The 20589-nt window shown below is 40.8% G+C and overlaps 1 protein-coding gene across 1 annotated transcript in view; it reads right to left on the bottom strand.

Annotated features, from left to right (window-relative positions):
* Positions 1–20589, bottom strand: part of NEK10 (NIMA related kinase 10) — a 269835-nt gene that overhangs the window by 98769 nt on the left and 150477 nt on the right. Inside the window, 2 exon segments of the mRNA XM_059879962.1 lie at positions 17926–17996; positions 18565–18694. Coding sequence (XP_059735945.1) covers positions 17926–17996; positions 18565–18694 — 201 coding nt within the window.

Raw genomic sequence — 20589 nt, forward strand, 5'->3', positions numbered from 1 at the left:
GCCCCAAGGGTAATCAGAGTGAACTAACTTGGGCTAGCAAACCAGACTGTGGGATAGCTACTATGCGAAAAGCACTAACCTAAGACACCACCAGGACCGCGCACAGAACAAAGGACTGAACAGAACTAGCCAGCTGCAGACCATCCTCCTCTGGTGACAGGCAGCCAGAGACGGAAGAGGGCAATCGCAGCCCCAGAGAGACATTATCTACTAAACTGCAATCATGCTTCTTTGCTAAGACTTCTTGGTGTTCTGGACAGTCATCATCCACCTGAGAAGGTGCGCGGGTTGTACACCCAGAAAACCAAGCAGCAGGGATGGGAGAGGCGATAAGTTGCAGTGACTGCACTTGCCAAACACCTCATCACCTGAGCTGCTCAGACCTGGGACAGGCACAAAACACAGGCCCAATTGAGTCTGCACCTCTGAGGACTACCCGAGTGCCTGAACCTGAGTGGCTTAGACCTGGGAGGTGCATGCAGGCCAGGGCTGGCCTCGGACAGTTCCCTGTGGAGCAACCTAGAGTCTCAGTTGTGTGGGCAGGGAGGGCACACGTGCCATGAGCGGGGGCAGGCCCAGTGTGGCTGAGTCACTGTGAGCACACGCCAGTGTTATTTGTTTGCAGCGTCCCTCGCTCCCCACAGCGCGACTGAACAAGTGAGCCTAAAAAAGTGTCCACCACTGCCCCCTTGTGTCAGGGAGGAAATCAGACACTGAAGAGACCAGCAAACAGAAGAAGCTAAAACAGAGGGAACCGCCTTGGAAGTGACATGTGCAACAGATTAAAACCCTGTAGTTAGTACTGACTACATAGGAAGGGGCCTATAGATCTTGAGAAATATAAGCCGGACCAAGGAACTATCTGAAAATGAACTGACCCTACACTGCCCACAACACCACCAGAGAAAGTCCTAGATACATTTTTACTATTTTTACAATCATTCTTTTTTTTTTCTTTTTTTTAACTTTTTAAAATTTTTAAGTTCTCTATTACTCCTTTAATTTTCATTTTTATACCCTACTATTACTTTTCCAAAAAAAGACCCTATTTTTTAAAGCAAACTTCATATATATATATTTTTTTTAATAATTTTTGTGACTTTGGTTTTTTTTTTTCTTCTTCTTCTTTTCTTTAATATTATATTTTTGAAAATCCAACCTCTACTCTAGATTTTTAATCTTTGCTTTATGGTATTTGTTTAAAATTTTGTACCTTTAAGAACCCAATCTTCAGTACCCATTTTAACTTGGGAGTGAGATTACTGGCTTGACTGCTCTCTCCCCCTTTGGACTTTCCTTTTTCTCTACCAGGTCGCCTCTGTCTCCTCCCTCCCCCTTGTCTTCTCTACCCAACTCTGTGAATCTCTGTGTGTTCCAGATGGTAGAGAATACTTAGAGAACTGATTACTGGCTGGATCTGTCTCTCTCCTTTTCACTACCCATTTTATCCTCCTGGCCACCTCTGTCTCCTTCCTCCCTCTTCTCTTCTCTGTATAACTCCATGAACATCTCTGAGCGGTCCAGACTGTGGAGCACACATAAGGAAGTGATTACTGGCTAGCTTGCTCTCTCCTCTTTTGATTCCACCTCATCTCATTCGGGTTACCTCTAACTCCCTCCTCCCTCATTTCTTCTCCATGTAACTCTGTGAACCTATCTAGGTGTCCCTCACTGTGGAGAAACTTTTCATCTTTAACCTAGATGTTTTATCAACGGTGCTGTATAGAAGGAGAAGTCTTGAGACTACTGTAAAAATAAGACTGAAAACCAGAAGCAGGAGGCTTAAGTCCAAATCCTGAGAACATCAGAGAACTCCTGACTCCAGGGAACATTAATTGATAGGAGTTCATCAAATGCCTCCATACCTACACTGAAACCAAGCACCACCCAAGGGCCAACAATTTCCAGAGCAAGACATGCCATGCAAATTCTCCAGCAACACAGGAACACAGCCTTGAGCTTTAATATACAGGCTGCCCAAAGTTACTCCGAAACCATTGACATCTCATAACTCGTTACTGGACACTTCATTGCACTCCAGAGAGAAGAAATCCAGCTCCACCCACCAGAACACCGACACAAGCTTCCCTAACCAAGAAACCTTGATAAGCCACCACTACAACCCCAACCGCAGTGAGGAAAGTCCACAATAAAGAGAACTCCACAAACTGCCAGAATACAGAAAGGCCACCCCAAACTCAACAATATAAACAAGATGATGAGACAGAGGAATGCCCAGCAGGTAAAGGAACAGGATAAATGCCCACCAAACCAAACAAAAGAGGAAGAGATAGGGAATCTACCTGATAAAGAATTCCAAAAAATGATAGTGAAAATGATCCAAAATCTTGACATAATAATGGAATCACAGATAAATAGCCTAGGGACAAGGATTGAGAAGATGCAAGAAAGGTTTAACAAGGACCTAGAAGAAATTTTAAAAAAGAGTCAGTATATAATGAATAGTGCAATAAATGAGATAAAAAACACTCTGGAGGCAACAAATAGTAGAATAACCGAGGCAGAAGATAGGATTAGTGAAATAGAAGATAGAATGGTAGAAATAAATGAATCAGAGAGGGAAAAAAGAAAAACGAATTAAAAGAAATGAGGACAATCTCAGAGACCTCTGGGACAATGTTAAACGCCCCCACAGTCGAATCATAGGAGTCCCAGAAGAAGAAGACAAAAAGAAAGACCATGAGAAAATACTTAAGGAGATAATAGTTGAAAACTTCCCTAAAATGTGGAAGGAAATGATCACCCAAGTCCAAGAAACCCAGAGAGGCCAAAACAGGATAAACCCAAGGTGAAACACCCCGAGACACATATTAATCAAATTAATAAAGATCAAACACAAAGAACAAATATTAAAAGCAGCAAGGGAAAAACAACAAATAACACACAAGGGAATTCCCATAGGATAACAGCTGATCTTTCAATAGAAACTCTTCAGGCCAGGAGGGAATGGCAAGACATACTTAAAGCGATGAAAGAAAATAACCTACAGCCCAGATTACTGTACTCAGCAAGGATCTCATTCAAATATGAAGGAGAAATCCAAAGCTTTACAGACAAGCAAAAGCTGAGAGAATTCAGCACCACCAAACCAGCTCTCCAACAAATGCTAAAGGATCTTCTCTAGACAGGAAACACAGAAAGGGTGTATAAATTTGAACCCAAAACAATAAAGTAAATGGCAACGGGATCATACTTATCAATAATTACCTTAAACGTAAATGGGTTGAATGCCCCAACCAAAAGACAAAGACTGGCTGAATGGATACAAAAACAAGACTCCTATATATGTTGTCTACAAGAGACCCAGCTCAAAACAAGGGACACAAACGGACTGAAAGTGAAGGGCTGGAAAAATATATTCCATATAAATAGAGACCAAAAGAAAGCAGGAGTAGCAGTACTCATATCAGATAAAATAGACTTTAAAACAAAGGCTGTGAAAAGAGACAAAGAAGGACACTACATAATGATCAAAGGATCAATCAAGAAGAAGATATAACAATTATAAATAAATATACACCCTACATAGGAGCACCACAATATGTAAGGCAAATGCTAACAAGTATGAAAGGGGAAATTAACAATAACACAATAATAGTGGGAGACTTTAATACCCCACCCACACCTATGGACAGATCAACTAAACAGAAAATTAACAAGGAAACACAAACTTTAAATGATACAATAGGCAACTTAGACCTAATTGATATCTATAGGACAGATCAGATCAGATCAGTCGCTCGGTCATGTTCGACTCTTTGCGACCAAATGAATCGCAACACGCCAGGCCTCCCTGTCCATCACCAACTCCCAGAGTTCACTCAGACTCACGTCCATCAAGTCAGTAATGCCATCCAGCCATCTCATCCTCTGTCATCCCCTTCTCCTCTTGCCCCTAATCCCTCCCAGCATCAGAGTCTTTTCCAATGAGTCAACTCTTCGCATGAGGTGGCCAAAGTACTGGAGTTTCAGCTTTAGCATCATTCCCTCCAAAGAACACTCAGGGCTGATCTCCTTTAGAATGGACTGGTTGGATCTCCTTGCAGTGCAAGGGACTCTCAAGAGTCTTCTCCAACACCACAGTTCAAAAGCATCAATTCTTCGGCGCTCAGCCTTCTTCACAGTCCAACACTCACATCCATACATGACCACAGGAAAAACCATAGCCTTGACTAGATGAACCTTTGTTGGCAAAGTAATGTCTCTGCTTTTGAATATGCTATCTAGGTTGGTCATAACTTTCCTTCCAAGGAGTAAGCGTCTTTTAATTTCATGGCTGCAGTCACCATCTGTAGTGATTTTAGAGCCCAGAAAAATAAAGTCTGACACTGTTTCCCCATCTATTTCCCATGAAGTGATGGGACCAGATGCCATGATCTTAGTTTTCTGAATGTTGAGCTTTAAGCCAACTTTTTCACTCTCCACTTTCACTTTCATCAAGAGGCTTTTTAGTTCCTCTTCACTTTCTGCCACGAGGGTGGTGTCATCTGCATATCTGAGGTTATTGATATTTCTCCCAGCAATCTTGATTCCAGATTGTGTTTCTTCCAGTCCAGCGTTTCTCATGATGTACTCTGCATATAAGCTAAATAAGCAGGGGGACAATATACAGCCTTGACGAACTCCTTTTCCTATTTGGAACCAGTCTGTTGTTCCATGTCCAGTTCTAACTGTTGCTTCCTGACCTGCATACACATTTCTCAAGAGGCAGATCAGGTGGTCTGGTATTCCCATCTCTTTCAGAATTTTCCACAGTTTATTGTGATCCACACAGTCAAAGGCTTTGGCATAGTCAATAAAGCAGAAATAGATGCTTTTCTGGAACTCTCTTGCTTTTTCCATGATCCAGCAGATGTTGGCAATTTGATCTCTGGTTCCTCTGCCTTTTCTAAAACCAGCTTGAACATCAGGAAGTTCACGGTTCACATATTGCTGAAGCCTGGCTTGAAGAATTTTGAGCATTACTTTACTAGCATGTGAGATGAGTGCAATTGTGCAGTAGTTTGAGCACTCTTTGGCATTGCCTTTCTTTGGGATTGGAATGAAAACTGACCTTTTCCAGTCCTGTGGCCACTGCTGAGTTTTCCAAATTTGCTGGCATATTGAGTGCAGCACTTTCACAGCATCATCTTTCAGGATTTGGAATAGCTCAACTGGAATTCCATTACCTCCACTAGCTTTGTTCATAGTGATGCTTTCTAAGGCCCACTTGACTTCACATTCCAGGATGTCTGGCTCTAGGTGACTGATCACACCATCGTGATTATCTGGGTCATGAAGATTTTTTGTACAGTTCTGTGTATTCTTGGCACCTCTTCTTAATATCTTCTGCTTCTGTTAGGTCCATACCATTTCTGTCCTTTATTGAGCCCATCTTTGCATGATGTGTTCCTTTGGTATCTCTGATTTTCTTGAAGAGATCCCTAGTCTTTCCCATTCTTTGTTTTCCTCTATCTCTTTGCATTGATTGCTGAAGAAGGCTTTCTTATCTCTTCTTGCTATTCTTTGGAACTCTGCATTCAGATGTTTATATCTTTCCCACCCCAAAACAATGAATTTTACCTTTTTCTCAAGTGCACACGGAACCTTCTCCAGGATAGATCACATCCTGGGCCATAAATCTAGCCTTGGTAATTTAAAAAGATTGAAATCATTCCAAGCATCTTTTCTGACCATAATGCAGTAAGATTAGATCTCAATTACAGGAGAAAAACTATTAAAAATTCCAACATATGGAGGCTGAACAACACGCTGCTGAATAACCAACAAATCAGAGGAGAAATCAAAAAAGAAATCAAAATATGCATATAAATGAATGAAAATGAAAACACAACAACCCAAAACCTGTGGGACACTGAAAAGCAGTGCTAAGGGGAAAGTTCATAGCAATACAGGCATACCTCAAGAAACAAGAAAAAAGTCAAATAAATAACCTATCTCTAAACCTAAAGCAACTAGAAAAGGAAGAAATAAAAAATTCCAGGGTTAGTAGAAGGAAAGAAATCTTAAAAATTAGGGCAGAAATAAATGCAAAAGAAACAAAAGAGACCATAGCAAAAATCAACAAAGCCAAAGCTGGTTCTTTGAAAGGATAAATTAAGCTGACAAACCCTTAGCCAGACTCATCAAGAAACAAAGGGAGAGAAATCAACTCAATAAAATTAGATATGAAAATGGAAAGATCACAACAGACAACACAGAAATACAAAGGATCATAAGTGACTACTATCAGCAATTATATGCCAATAAAATGGACAATGTAGAAGAAATGGACAAATTCTTAGAAAAGTACAACTTTCCAAAACTGAACAAGGAGGAAGTAGAAAATCTTAACAGACCCATCACAAGCACCGAAATTGAAACTGTAATCAGAAATCTTCCAGCAAACAAAAGCCTAGGTCCAGACGGCTTCACAGCTGAATTCCACCAAAAATTTAGAGAAGAGCTAACACCTGTCCTACTCAAACTCTTCCAGAAAATTGCAGAGGAAGGTAAACTTCCAAAATCATTCTATGAAGCCACCATCACCCTAATACCAAAACCTGGCAAAGATGCCACAAAAAAAGAAAACTACAGGCCAATATCACTGATGAACATAAGTGCAAAAATCCTTAACAAAATTCTAGCCATCAGAATCCAACAACACATTAAAAAGATCATACACCATGACCAAGTGGGCTTTATCCCAGGGATGCAAGGAATCTTCAATATCTGCAAATCAATCAATGTAATACACCACATTAACAAATGGAAAAATAAAAGCTATATGATTATCTCAATAGTGCAGAGAAAGCCTTTGACAAAATTCAACATCCATTTATGATAAAAACTCTCCAGAAAGCAGGCATAGAAGGAACATACCTCAACATAATAAAAGCCATATATGACAAACCCACAGCAAACATTATCCTTAATGGTGAAAAATTGAAAGCATTTCCCCTAAAGTCAGGAACAAGACAAAGGTGTCCACTTTAACCACTACTATTCAACATAGTTTTGGAAGTTTTGGCCACAGCAATCAGAGCACAAAAAGAAATAAAAGGAATCCAAATTGGAAAAGAAGTAAAACTCTCACTGTTTGCAGATGACATGATCCTCTACATAGAAAACCCTAAAGACCCCATCATAAAATTACTAGAGCTAATCAATGAATATAGTAAAGTTGCAGGATATAAAATCAACACACAGAAATCCCTTGCATTCCTATACACTAATAATGAGAAAATAGAAAGAGAAATTAAGGAAACAATCCCATTCACCATTGCAATGAAAATAATAAAATACTTAGGAATATATCTACCTAAAGAAACTAAAGAGCTATATATAGAAAACTATAAAACACTGGTGAAAGAAATCAAAGAGGACACTAATAGATGGAGAAATATACCATGTTCATGGATCAGAAGAATCAATATAGTGAAAACGAGTATACTACCCAAAGCAATCTATAGATTCAATACAATCCCTATCAAGCTACCAACGGTATTTTTCACAGAGCTAGAACAAATAATTTCACAATTTGTATAGAAATACAAAAAACCTCGAATAGCCAAAGCAATCTTGAGAAAGAAGAATGGAACTGGAGGAATCAACCTGCCTGACTTCAGGCTCTACTACAAAGCCACAGTCATCAAGACAGTATGGTACTGGCACAAAGACAGAAATATAGATCAATGGAACAAAATAGAAAGCCTAGAGATAAATCCATGCATGTATGGACACCTTATCTTTGACAAAGGAGGCAAGAATATACAGTGGAGAAAAGACAATCTCTTTAACAAGTGGTGCTGGGAAAACTGGTCAACCACTTGTAAAAGAATGAAACTAGTACACTATCTAACACCATACACAAAAATAAACTCAAAATGGATTAAAGGTCTAAATGTAATACCAAAAACTATAAAACTCTTAGAGGAGAACATAGGCAAAACACTCTCCAACATACATCACAGCAGGATCCTCTATGACCCACCTCCCAGAATATTGGAAATAAAAGCAAGAATAAACAAATGGGACTTAATTAAAATTAAAAGCTTCTGCACAACAAAAGAAACTCTAAGCAAGGTGAAAAGACAGCCTTCAGAATGGGAGAAAATAATAGCAAATGAAGCAACTGACAAACAACTAATCTCAAATATATACAAGCAACTCCTGCAGCTCAATTCCTGAAAAACAAACGACCCAACCAAAAAATGGGCCATAGAACTAAATAGACATTTCTCCAAAGAAGACATACAGATGGCTAACAAGCACATGAAAAGATGCTCAACATTACTCATTATTATAGAAATGCGAATCAAAACCACAATGAGGTACCATTTCATGCCAGTCAGAATGGCTGTGATCCAAAAGTCTACAAGCAATAAATGCTGGGGAGGGTGTGAAGAAAAGGGAACCCTCTTACACTGTTGGTGGGAATGCAAACTAGTATAGCCACTATGGAGAACAATGTGGAGATTCCTTAAAAAACTGGAAATAGAACTGCCTTATGACCCAGCAATTCCACTGCTGGGGATACACACTGAGGAAACCAGAATTGAAAGAGACACGTGTACCCCAATGTTCATTGCAGTACTGTTTATATTATGCAGGACATGGAAGCAACCTAGATGTCCATCAGTAGATGAATGGATAAGACAGCTGTGGTACATATACACAATGGAGTATTACTCAGCCATTAAAAAGAATACATTTGAATCAGTTCTAATGAGGTGGATGAAACTGGAGCCGATTATACAGAGTGAAGTAGGTCAGAAAGAAAAACACCAATACAGTATACTAACGCATATATATGGAATTTAGAAAGATGGTAGCGATAACTCTGTATGCAAGACAGCAAAAGAGACACAGATGTATAGAACAGTCTTTTGGACTCCGTGGGAGAGGGAGAGGGTGAGATGCTTTGGGAGAATGACATTAAAACAAGTATAATATCATATAAAAAACAAATCGTCAGTCCAGGTTCGATGCAGGATACAGGATGCTTGGGGCTGGTGCACTGGGATGACCCACAGGGATGGTATGGGGAGGGAGGTGGGAAGGGGGTTCAGAATTGGGAACACGTGTACACCTGTGGTGGATTCATGTTAATGTATGGCAAAACCAATACAATATTGTAAAGTAATTACTCTCCAATTAAAATAAATAAATTTAAGTTAAAAATTTTTTAAAAATCTGAGAAAGGTAAAAAAAAATGCTTTCTTAATTTTGTGTGTATTTTTTAATGTATTATTTGTCTTAAAAGTATTATATTACTATATAGCTGATTATGTTAATTGGGCATCTAAGCTAACTTTGTTGAACAAATTGGACTTGTTAAAATGCTCTCGAAACAAAACTCGCTGCTGCTACTTCTGCTAAGTCACTTCAGTCATGTCCGACTCTGTGCGACCCCATGGACTACAGCCTACCAGGCTCCTTCATCCCTGGGATTTTCCAGGGAAGAACACTGGAGTGGGTTGCCATTTCCTTCTCCAGTGCATGAGAGTGAAAAGCGAAAGTGAAGTCACTCAGTCATGTCCGACTCTTCGTGACACCATGGATTGCAGCCTCTCAGGCTCCTCCATCTATGGGAGTTTCCAGGCAAGAGTACTGAAGTGGAGATATATATTGTATTCCTCAGTTTTGTTTTTTAAAAAATATTTTCTAGTACTTTGTTAAGATTTTTCACTGTGTTCATCTATTCTTTTAAGTTCAGTTGTCATTCCCATTACAATTGCTTTGAACTGTTTATCAGGTAAATTATTTACCTGTGTTTCACTAAGATTTTCTTTTCAGGGTTTTTCCTTATTATTTCTTTTGAAACATACTCCTCTTCCTTCTCATTTTGTTTGTTTCAGTCTATAAAACTGGGCTTGCTCCCTCCTGAGTGTATGCAGGGACACACACATGCTGGCAATGGCAGCTTATATCTTGGCCCAGCAGCAGGCTGGAGTCCAAGCCAGCCCTGCTCCCTGCAAGTGTGCACACTCTCACAGTCAGAGGCAGAACTGTTGATCAGAACTGCCTTCATGGGGAGCAGCATGGGACAAGAGGGGCTGGAGTGGAAACCTGTTGAGCACTGGACAGGGGCTCATGTCATGTCTTGGCAGTCTGGCCAGTGCCCCTGGCAGCTTCAACCTCTGCCTCCACATTGTGACTGGAAGCAGGCAAAGCTGTATGCTCTTCAAGAGCAGAGGCCCAGTTTCCTACATCCCTCTGGTAAGCCCCATGAGGTTTCAAGGCTTCCCAGATGGCGCAGTGGTAAAGAACCTGCCTGCCAATGCAGGAGATATAAGAGACATGGGTTCAGTCCCCGGGTCGGGAAGATCCCCTAGAGTAGGAAATGACAACCTATTCCAATATCCTTGCCTGGAAAATTTCATTGAAAAAAAGGAGCCTGGCAGCCTGCAGTCCATGGGATTGCAAAGAGTCAGACATGACTGAGCACACACACACACACACACACACACACACACACACACACACACTGCGTTTCAAACTTGCAAGGGGCTTGTCTTCCAGTGGTGTCAGATCTCAGGGCTGGGGTGCCCAATGTGGAGCTCCAATCCTTCACTCCTCGGGGAGGATCCCTGAACCTGTGATGTCCCCTCTTCTCCGTGTCTCTGCTAGGGGTGGAGGTCCTGACCACATTCTTCTCCCTTCCCACTAGACTCCATGTGGATCTTTCTTTACAGCCTTGGTTGAAGAAGATCTGCCCTACTTGTTCCCAGGTTGATTTCAGTGAGAGCTGTAGTTTGGATGTTAAAATGAGGGGAGGTGAGCCCAGAATCCTCCTAATTCTCCACCTGGATCTCTCTTTTCTTGACTTTATTAACCATTAGTATAATAAACACATCACTACTTTATCATTTCAAGCTTTATCTTTAGGCTATTTGTTTTCAAGTTCTAAGAAAGTGAGATGCATTATGGTTATTACCACTCTTTTCCAGGTCTCTAACAGGAAGACTTCTTGGATCACTCTCGCTCAGACAGACTCACTGTTCCCCTTTCACAAGTCCTCATTTCACTGTCTATATTTAAGAACTCAAAGCCACTGTAATTTATACTGTGATGGTCTGTATCACCATTGGAGACTGGAAACATGTTGAGAGGAGGGACCTGTGTCTCCTTCACTGGGATCTCGCCTGTATGTAAAACGGAATCTGGGTCCTGCTGAGGATTCAGCAAATGAATGAATGAACAAATGAATGAACAGGTGGTCTCATAATTTACCTGTACATAACCTAAAATATTTGGGTACAGGCTTTTGGAATCCCAGGAATATCTCCTACCAGAAGTTTCAGTTTAGACTCATTGGTTTGAAATGCTTCTCAGCTTGGATATTTCAGGGAGATTCTTTTTTTTTTTTTTTTTTAATTAAGAGCAACCAAATGCTTTAATGATTTTCTAATCAAATAAGCAAAAAGTCAAGTTCTAGGAAAAAATCTGGGATGTCCACTCATGCTACCCACTGTGTGTCCACTCTGCTCTGAGTGACCAGATAGAAAGAATCAGAGGGATACAGTGTTCAATTCTAATCATTTCATGTTTCAAGAAATAAAGAAGGTAGGGTGGAAAATGTAAAGAGCCATTTGTCCTTAGAACTAGTTGAAAGCACTAACTTCTTTAGTCATTATGACTTCTTCTGAAACAAAATGCCAGACAGCTTATGCAACGAAGCACAGACAGAGAAAACTTAGGCAACTGAAATATCGTGCACGTAAAACGATGACATTTTCTTAACAGTGTACTGGAAGGTAAAAATAGCAATACCGGTACTGGGCAGAGCAGTAAAATATATTTTTTGCCTCAGACTCTTCAGGGTTACCAAGTTATTCTCCTAATTTAATAGCCTGCTAAGGAAAGAAACTAAGAAAATGGGAAATTGAATTTGTTCTCTAGTTCTTTTGAAACAATATTTAGAGACTAAAAATCCAAAGCAAATAAAATATGTAATTACATGCAACTCACAACTGATTCTGGTTTATTGTCAAATTTTCTAAAGATAAAACTTTGCAATGTGACTCAGACACTGAGTTTTGAATAACTTTAAATGGAAACTACATCTGTTATAGGCTGCACACTGCAATCTTAAAATCTGTCAGTTCAGTTCAGTTCAGTCAGTCAGTCATGTCCGACTCTTTGCGACCCCATGGACTGCAGCACACCAGGCCTCCCTGTCCATCACCAACTTCCAGAGTTTACTCAAACTCATGTCCACTGAGTCCGTGATGCCATCCAACCATCTCATCCTCTCTCAACCCCTTCTCCTCCCACCTTCAATCCTTCCCAGCAACAGGGTCTTTTCCAATGAGTCAGTTCTTCACATCAGGTGGCCAAAGTATTGAAGTTTCAGCTTCAGCATCAGTCCCTCCAATGAATATTCAGGACTGACTTCCTTCAGGATGGACTGGTTGGATCTCCCTGTAGTCCAAAGGACTCTGAAGAGTCTTCTCCAATACCACAATTCAAAAGCATCAATTCTTTGGTGCTCATCTTTCTTTACAGTCCAACTCTCACATCGATACATGACTACTGGAAAAACCATAGCCTTGACTAGACAGACCTTTGTTGGTTAAGAAATGCCTCTGCTCTTTAATATGCTGTCTAGGTTGGTCATAGCTTTTCTTCCAAGGAGCAAGTGTCTTTTCATTTCATGGTTGCAGTCACCATCCACAGTGATTTTGGAGCCCAAGAAAATAAAGTTTGTCACTGTTTCCACTGTTTCCCCATCTATTTCCCATGAAGTGATGGGACCAGATGCCATGATCTTTGTTTTCTGAAAGCTGAGCTTTAAGCCAACTTTTTAACTCTCCTCTTTCACTTCCATCAAGAGCCTCTTTAGTTCTTCACTTTCTGCCATAAGGGTGGTGTCATCTGCATATCTGAGGTTATTAATATTTCTCCTGGCAGTCTTGATTCCAGCTTGTGCTTCCTCCAGCCCAGTGTTTCTCATGATGTACTCTGCATATAAGTTAAATAAGCAGGGTGACAATATACAGCCTTGACATACTCCTTTCCCTATTTGGAACCAGTCTGTTGTTCCATGTCCAGTTCTAACTGTTGCTTCCTGACCTGCATACAAATTTCTCAAGAGGAAGGTCAGGTGGTCCGGTATTCCCATCTCTTTCAGAATTTTCCACAGTTTTTTGTGATCCACACAGTCAAAGGCTTGGCATACTCAATAAAGCAGAAATAGATGTTTTTCTGGAACTCTCTTGCTTTTTCCATGATCCAGCGGATGTTGGCAATTTGATCTCTGGTTCCTCTGCCTTTTCTAAATCCAGCTTGAACATCTGTAAGTTCACGGTTCATGTACTATTGAAGCCTGGCTTGGAGAATTTTGAGCAGTACTTTACTAGCTTGTGAGATGAGTGCAATTGTGTGGTAGTTTGAACATTCTTTGGCACTGCCTTTCTTTGGGATTGCAATGAAAACTAACCTTTTCCAGTCCTGTGGCCACTGCTGAGTTTTCCAAATTTGCTGGCATATTGAGTGCAGCACTAAAATCTATAGTCAGCTTTAAAATTAAATTGTCTGCTCCTACTAATTATGGCATCTTAGTATTCTGAATTAAAAGTATGCTCAAAACATGTCACCTGGCACACCCTAAGTAGTGATCATTCATCATTTTAAACATCCTGGTGACGGTAAACTCATCACCCATCAGCAGCCCGCTCTACTGTTTGCTGGGTGCTTAGTCACTGAGTGGTGTCCGATTCTCTGCAACCATATGGACTATAGCCCGCCAGGCTCCTCTGTCCATGGGGATTCTCCAGGCAAGAATACTGGAGTGGGTTGCCATGCCCTTCTCCAGGGGATCTTCCCAACCTAGATATAGAACCAGGGTCTCCTGCATTGCAGGCAGATTCTTTACCAGCTAAGCCACCAGGGAAGCCTTGCTCTACAGTGGATGTCTCTAATTCCCACACACGTTTCCTTCCTATTGGTGAACTGACTTTGCTCCCTCTCTCCCCAAACTTCCACTCTGCGGTCTTGGCTCCCTTTGCTGAGGTTCCACATAATAAATCCAATTGTTTTCGTATTCTCAATGTCATTCAATTTTCCTAGTTAACCAAAGTATTTTCCAATCCTTTTATGACTGTACTTCAAAACCTGTTGACTTAACTTCCAGGCAACAGTGGGAACAATCCACTTCTCTCTCCAGCAACACCACCAGTCCAGTCAAGGCTGCCACCATCTCTCAGTGGACAACTGGACCTGCCTCTCCTTCCCACTCTCATTCCTTCAAGTGTACTCCCTGAAAATTGGCCAGGACGATCCTAGCTAAAGAGATTTTCACTATGTCTCAGCCTGTTACTAACTCCTCAGTCCTCTCCTCAATACTGGGGATAAAAGTTCAAAACTCTCAATGTGACCTGTGGGGCCTGTCAATCTCCCAGGCTCTTTTGCTAGCTATTCCCTGACTTCTTGACATGCTGCATCCCCAGCTTCTTTCAGTTCTTCAAATTAGCAAGCTCTCTTGCTCAAGACAGCCTTCAGAGATGTGGATCTATGATATGCTTTCTCTGTTATGTTTGCTATTTGAGAATTAGTGGAGTTCAGGTCTTAGGTTACGTGTCATTTTTTAATAGAAAAACTTGTCCAAATCCCTCAACCAGACCAAGTTCTTTTGTAATTTCTCATTGCCTCTTTTACCACGCTTCATCAAATTTATCATAATTTTTATATACTTCATTCTATAAGTAATAATATTACCTAGTTTAATTAAGGGCTTGTTACATGCTGAGAACTATGCTAAAAAGTTTTATCTTATTTAAAAGCATTATCTTACTTAGGCTTCAAAGTAAGGCCATGAGTAGTCAGAATTGCTACCCATACATCACAGATGAGGAAAGAGGGGCTTGGGGAGGTAAAGGTGAGTGGAAGAGTGAGGATTAGAATCCACCCAATTCTAGAACCTATTGATATTCTGACCTATTCATAATAATGTTGATACCCTAAACCTAACCTTCCAGCTCCACGAGGCATGGATACCAATAATCAGGGAGTCTGTCAGAAGCAAATTATGGTCCTGTTTGCCCAGCATCACAAAATCAGAGTAAAATCTCTGTAGTTTTTATCTGTACTTCCCTCTCCTATTCTTTGGGGCACATAAATACCTAAGAAAAGGGGAAATTAAATGAATAAATTTGGCACTCTTATCTTGACCTCTCTAGAGACTTCTTGAATTTTTAATGCACTTTCCAGAAAACAAATAGCAGAGAATAGGAGGTGAGCAGTTTAAATACATTTGTCTGGACTCATTAGCAATAGGGTGGATCTAGTACGATGTAGAATTCAGATGATTTAGAGATGGATCTCAGCTCATTTCCCACAACACTAACAATAATAGCTACCAACATTGCTCAAGATTTACCATCTGCCAAGCTCTACGCTAAGTGATTTGCATATGTTATAATCATCACATTAGCCTGATGAGGTTGTTACCATTACAATCCCCATTTTACCAGATGAGGAAACGGAGATGCCAAAAAAATAGTCAAATTCTCTGCTCAGAGTCCACAGTTAGTGAAACTCAGTACCAGCTGGGCCTGCAGTGCTTAGTGCAATTGGGTAGCATTGTGTTGAGCAAGGAAAGATTCAGGATATAATTCGACAATCACGTGAGGAGAATCTATTAATGCTAAACGGTGGGCTGGATAGAGAAACCAGAGGGAAAAGCACACAGCAACAATAATGTGGTTATTACATTTCGTCAGAGGTGGTGCCAAGAGTGAGGGTAGATACAGAATTGAAATTTAAGGGAATTGGGCAGGGAGATGAATAAAGATTCCATCTGGGGTGACCCTAGGATTTTTATTATAACAGTAAGGAATTTGACTCAGCTTGATGGGGCAGAATAGTAATCTTGGGCCAATTTAAGGGCATAAAATGATCCAGAAGTAACAATCAGCCAGATAAGTGTCATTTATTCATACAACCAGTAAACTGGGTTAAGGATCTGTTTGGTAGTAGGCATTGCTCTGGGCATTTGACAGCTGTGAACTAAACTGAAAAAGTCTCTCTCTTCTGGTGGGGAAGAAAGAGACAATAAAGGAACACATCTGCATGCACATGGATAATGTGTCAGGGGTGGTGGACGCTGGGAACTTTGTAAACTGGGTCAGGGGACAAGAGAATTCAGAGAGTTGTGGGCACATCAGGGCAGGCGCCCTAATTATGCAGAGACCCAGGGGAAGCGAGGGCTTGTGCTACTGCATGCATCGGACAGCAGTGAGCACCAGGATAAGGGAAGAGCAGTAGCAGGGAGCTCCCTGTGGCTGCAGCAAGGGGAGCAGGGCGAAGTTGAGGGGAGGGCACCTAGGACAAGCCCGTGGAGGCAGAACTTTGAGCCTCTCCAGGGATAATAACTTTCATTAAACTCCTGTTATGTGGATAGCTGAAGCACTTTGTGACTTTCTTTGAAAAATTACTATTGTGCTATACAGTAGGTCCTTATTAGTTATCTATTTTATTTATAGTAGTATCTATATGTCAATACCAAACTTCTAATTTATCTCTCTACACTTTCCCCCTTGGTAACCATACATTTGTTTTCTATATCTGTGACTCAGTTTCTGTTTTATATAATAGGTTCATGCATACCATTTTTTAAGATTTCTCATATAAGTGGTATCATATGATATTTGTCTTTATCTGACTTATTTCACTCAGTATAACACCTCTAAGGGCTTCCCTGGTAGCTCAGCTGGTAAAGAATCTGCCTGCAATCCAGGAGACCTGGGTTTGATCCCTGGGCTGGGAAGATCCCCTGGAGAAGGAAAAGGCTACCGACTTCAGTATTGTGGCCTGGAGAATTCCATGGACTGCAAAGTCCATTGGGTCGCATAATCGGACATGACTGAGTGATTTTCACTTTCAATCTCTAGGTCATCCATATGATTGCAAATAGAATCATTCGATTCAGTTTTGGTTGAGTAATATTCCATTGTATATATGTACCACAACTTCTTTATCCATATATCTACTGAAGGACATTTAGGTTCTTTCTATGTCTTGGTTATTTTAAATAGTGCTTCAAAGAACACTGGGGTGCATGTATCCTTTTGAATTATGGTTTTCTGCAGATATAAGTCCAGGAGGAGGATTGCCAGATCATGTGGTAGCTCTATTTTTAGTTTTTTAAGGAACATCCACCCTGTCCTTCACAGTGGCTGTTACCACTTTACATTCCAACCAACAGTGTGGAAGGGTTCTCTTTTCTTCAAACTCTCTCCAGCATTTATTGTTGTAGGAGAAGGTGATGGCACCCCACTCCAGTACTCTTGCCTGGAAAATCCCATGGATGGAGGAGCCTGATAGGCCGCAGTCCATGGGGTTGCTGAGAGTGAGACACGACTGAGTGACTTTTCACTTTCATGCATTGGAGAAGGAAATGGCAACCCACTCCAGTGTTCTTGCCTGGAGAATCCCAGGGATAGGGGAGCCTGGTGGGCTGCCGTCTATGGGGTTGCACAGAGTCAGACACGACTGAAGTGACTCAGCAGCAGCAGCAGCAGCCTTTTTAATGGTGGCCATTCTGACTGGTGTGAGGAGATCTCATTGCAGTTTTGACTTGCATTTCTCTAATAATTAGCAGTGTTGGGCATATTTTCATGTGCCCCTTGGCCATCTCTACATATTCTTTGGAGAAATATCTCTTTAGCAGATCACACTTGATATATAGATTGATATGAAACATTCTGAATAATCAGATTAATGGTAACATGTTATTTCAAGTGAATGTACTATTTCCTCTGGGACACGTGGTGGCTTCCAAATGGTCTCTATGACGAATGATGTCCAAACATTTTTCTAGGTTTGGATTATTTGGGAACCCTTCCTCTTAATAGTACGTTTTCACAGATATGAGGTATTTCTTGATAATCTCTATAGGTTTGCAGTTGTGAGACTAATTACCTGCTGATGGTAGTGATCACCTTTTCAGAGTAGATGCCTTCTGGCACTGGTTCATATACCGCCTCCACTATCTGCAAAACAAACAGGCTGGAGTAATGGAAGTAAAGCAGCCACAGGTGCCTTTGCATGGTGATACTTGGCCATGACACAGGAGCTATGTAACAAGCATCATAATCTCATGCACACATTTTCATCAGAAACAAAAATATCCCAACAATTTTAAAAGTAGCATTAATTGAACAGTTCTTGAGCACAGAATTATATTCTTCAAGGTAAGTAAAAGCTAACCTCAGATTCATAATAAATGATAGGATAATATAATATATTGTAGGATAATATAGTATATTGGATTGAGGGCAGGCCAAACCACAAGTAAAAATAAAAGACCAAAAGCAGTTTGATATATTATTTTTATAATTTTTTATGATAAATTGAAGAAAATTATAGGGGGAAATGTGCCCTAGCACATGATGTAGATTTAGAAGAAAGGAGAAAATAAATAAACTGGATCATGTGGCTAATAAACCAATGACTGCTTTTAATGGGTAGTTTTACTAAAATCACAAAGGTTCTGTTTAAGAAGAAAAGGAATGGTGTTTTTGGCACCATGAGACCCTTTTGTCTGCCAAGGTTGCTTACTTTTGTGGCCAGGGAGAGCATGTTGGTGCTGTAGAAGGGAGGATCCAGGGTCGCCATCTGATAAAGGATGCAGCCTGCTGCCCACACATCTGCCTTTTCCCCATACGGCTCGCTCTTCAGCACCTCCGGGCTGAAGTAAAACCAGGATGTTAACGCACGATGCAAAGGGAGAAGTCGGCACGGGAAAAAGTTCGATTTTCAAGCCATAATTGGAGATGGGAGAAAGACAAAGGAAACTCTTGATTACTATTTCAAGTAAACACATTTAAACATATCTTTGAATTCTCTCAGACTTAGGTGAGTCAAGAAGCACAACCAAGCAATTCTAAGCAATAAATCACATAAACAACTCCTATTAAATGTCCTTCTACTTTTAGAAACAACCACCTCCCGTTGGTAGATGGAATGACTGTCTCCAGTTCTCACTATTCTGGAAATTCTGAATATCCCACCTTTCGTCTCAGTGGACAATATTTGTTACCCACCCCTGGCTTTGCTACTGGATGCGCTGTCTTGCCCTGCCAGTGGAGTGTGGAGGTGGCACGGCACCAGATCAGGGCCTCGGTGCTTCCATTTGTCACTCTAGGAGCTCCTGTCCAAAGGACAAATCCCAGGTAGCTGCTGCCCATCTGGCCACATGGAGCAGATCTGCACATGTAAACCTGCAGCCTGAAGGAGACCCAGGCCAGGAGACCCACAGACCTGGGAGTCTGACAGTAAATGCCTATTGTGGAATGCCACTCAGATTCTATGGTGATTTTTTATAAGCAAAACTGACACAGCACCGTCCCTTTGCTATTCAATGCTAGTATAAAGTCTAAGGCAAGACCATACTTAAATACGTTGCAGAAAATGACAACATCCACATGCTCATCTCTTTTGAAATTGCATTTCTAGTCTGAATAAGGATGCTGTGTCTGTGTGTATGTTCAGTTGTGTCCAACTTTTTGCAACCCCATGGACTGTAGCCCACTGGGCTCCTTTATCCTTGTAATTTTCCAGGCAAGAATAATGGAGTGGGTTGCTGTTTCCTTCTCCAGGGGATCTTCCTAACCCAGGATTAAACCCCTGTCTCTTGCATTTCCTGCATTAGCAGGAAGGTTCTTTACCAGTTGAGCCACCAGGGAAGCTCCGGATAAGGATGCTGTCAGCCTTTAAATGGAATTAAACTGTGAGGGTTTAAGGGTTTGACATTTTTTAAAATGTGGACAGGAGTGTAGTTCCCTTGGATATTTTGAACTAATAGAAGTTTCCTCCCTCATATTTATAGACAAATGTTAAAAGCATTCAGCACCCACACACCCTAAACTAATAGTCTGATGATTCACTTCTATAGTATATACTTAGGACTGTGCTCAACCCTCTAAATTAATAGGGTAGGGATTAATGGTTAAGTTAGACAGTGGATTAATATATAAAGAAACTCATAAATTGATATCTGAACAGTAAGTATTGGCTGTTTAGAATAACCAAGGAGTTGCTATTAGTGTGAGATTATGGGGAATGATTCCTGGTTTAAGACTTATGTTATGTACTTACAGAGGAAGTATGATTTCCAGATCTCTCAGTTATTTTCATATGTATTGTCTGAATTTAAAAGTGGCAAAGGAGGATTCTAGGGTGAAATTTCCAGGGCTCTACTGGTCCTAAGTGTACAAAATGTCCCTGTTGTCAGTTGATCAACTGCTCACATTTTTAAAAATGCCATAATAGGAAAAAGTTCTCCAACAACAAAAAAAAATATCCTTGGCTCCCCACAGTTGAATGTCTCATGTTTTTATCTACTGAGAACTCAGAAGATTTGTTTCATAATAAACAGGTGCTCTGAGTGCTCCACCCATCCCCCTCAACCCCCTTTCCCATTTCCAGTTGCCGTGCACTTCTACTCTAAAGAGCCGGCATCTGTACTTCCATGGAAGATGGCCCTCATTTTTCCTTGAAAGATAATTACTCAGTGTAGAGGAGAACACTTATAAGAACAGAAGTTGCTTAGTTTATTTTTCTCACCATTACACCTCCTCCTTC

The sequence above is a fragment of the Bos taurus genome, chromosome 22, assembly GCF_002263795.3.
Source record: "Bos taurus isolate L1 Dominette 01449 registration number 42190680 breed Hereford chromosome 22, ARS-UCD2.0, whole genome shotgun sequence".
NCBI lineage: Eukaryota > Metazoa > Chordata > Mammalia > Artiodactyla > Bovidae > Bos > Bos taurus.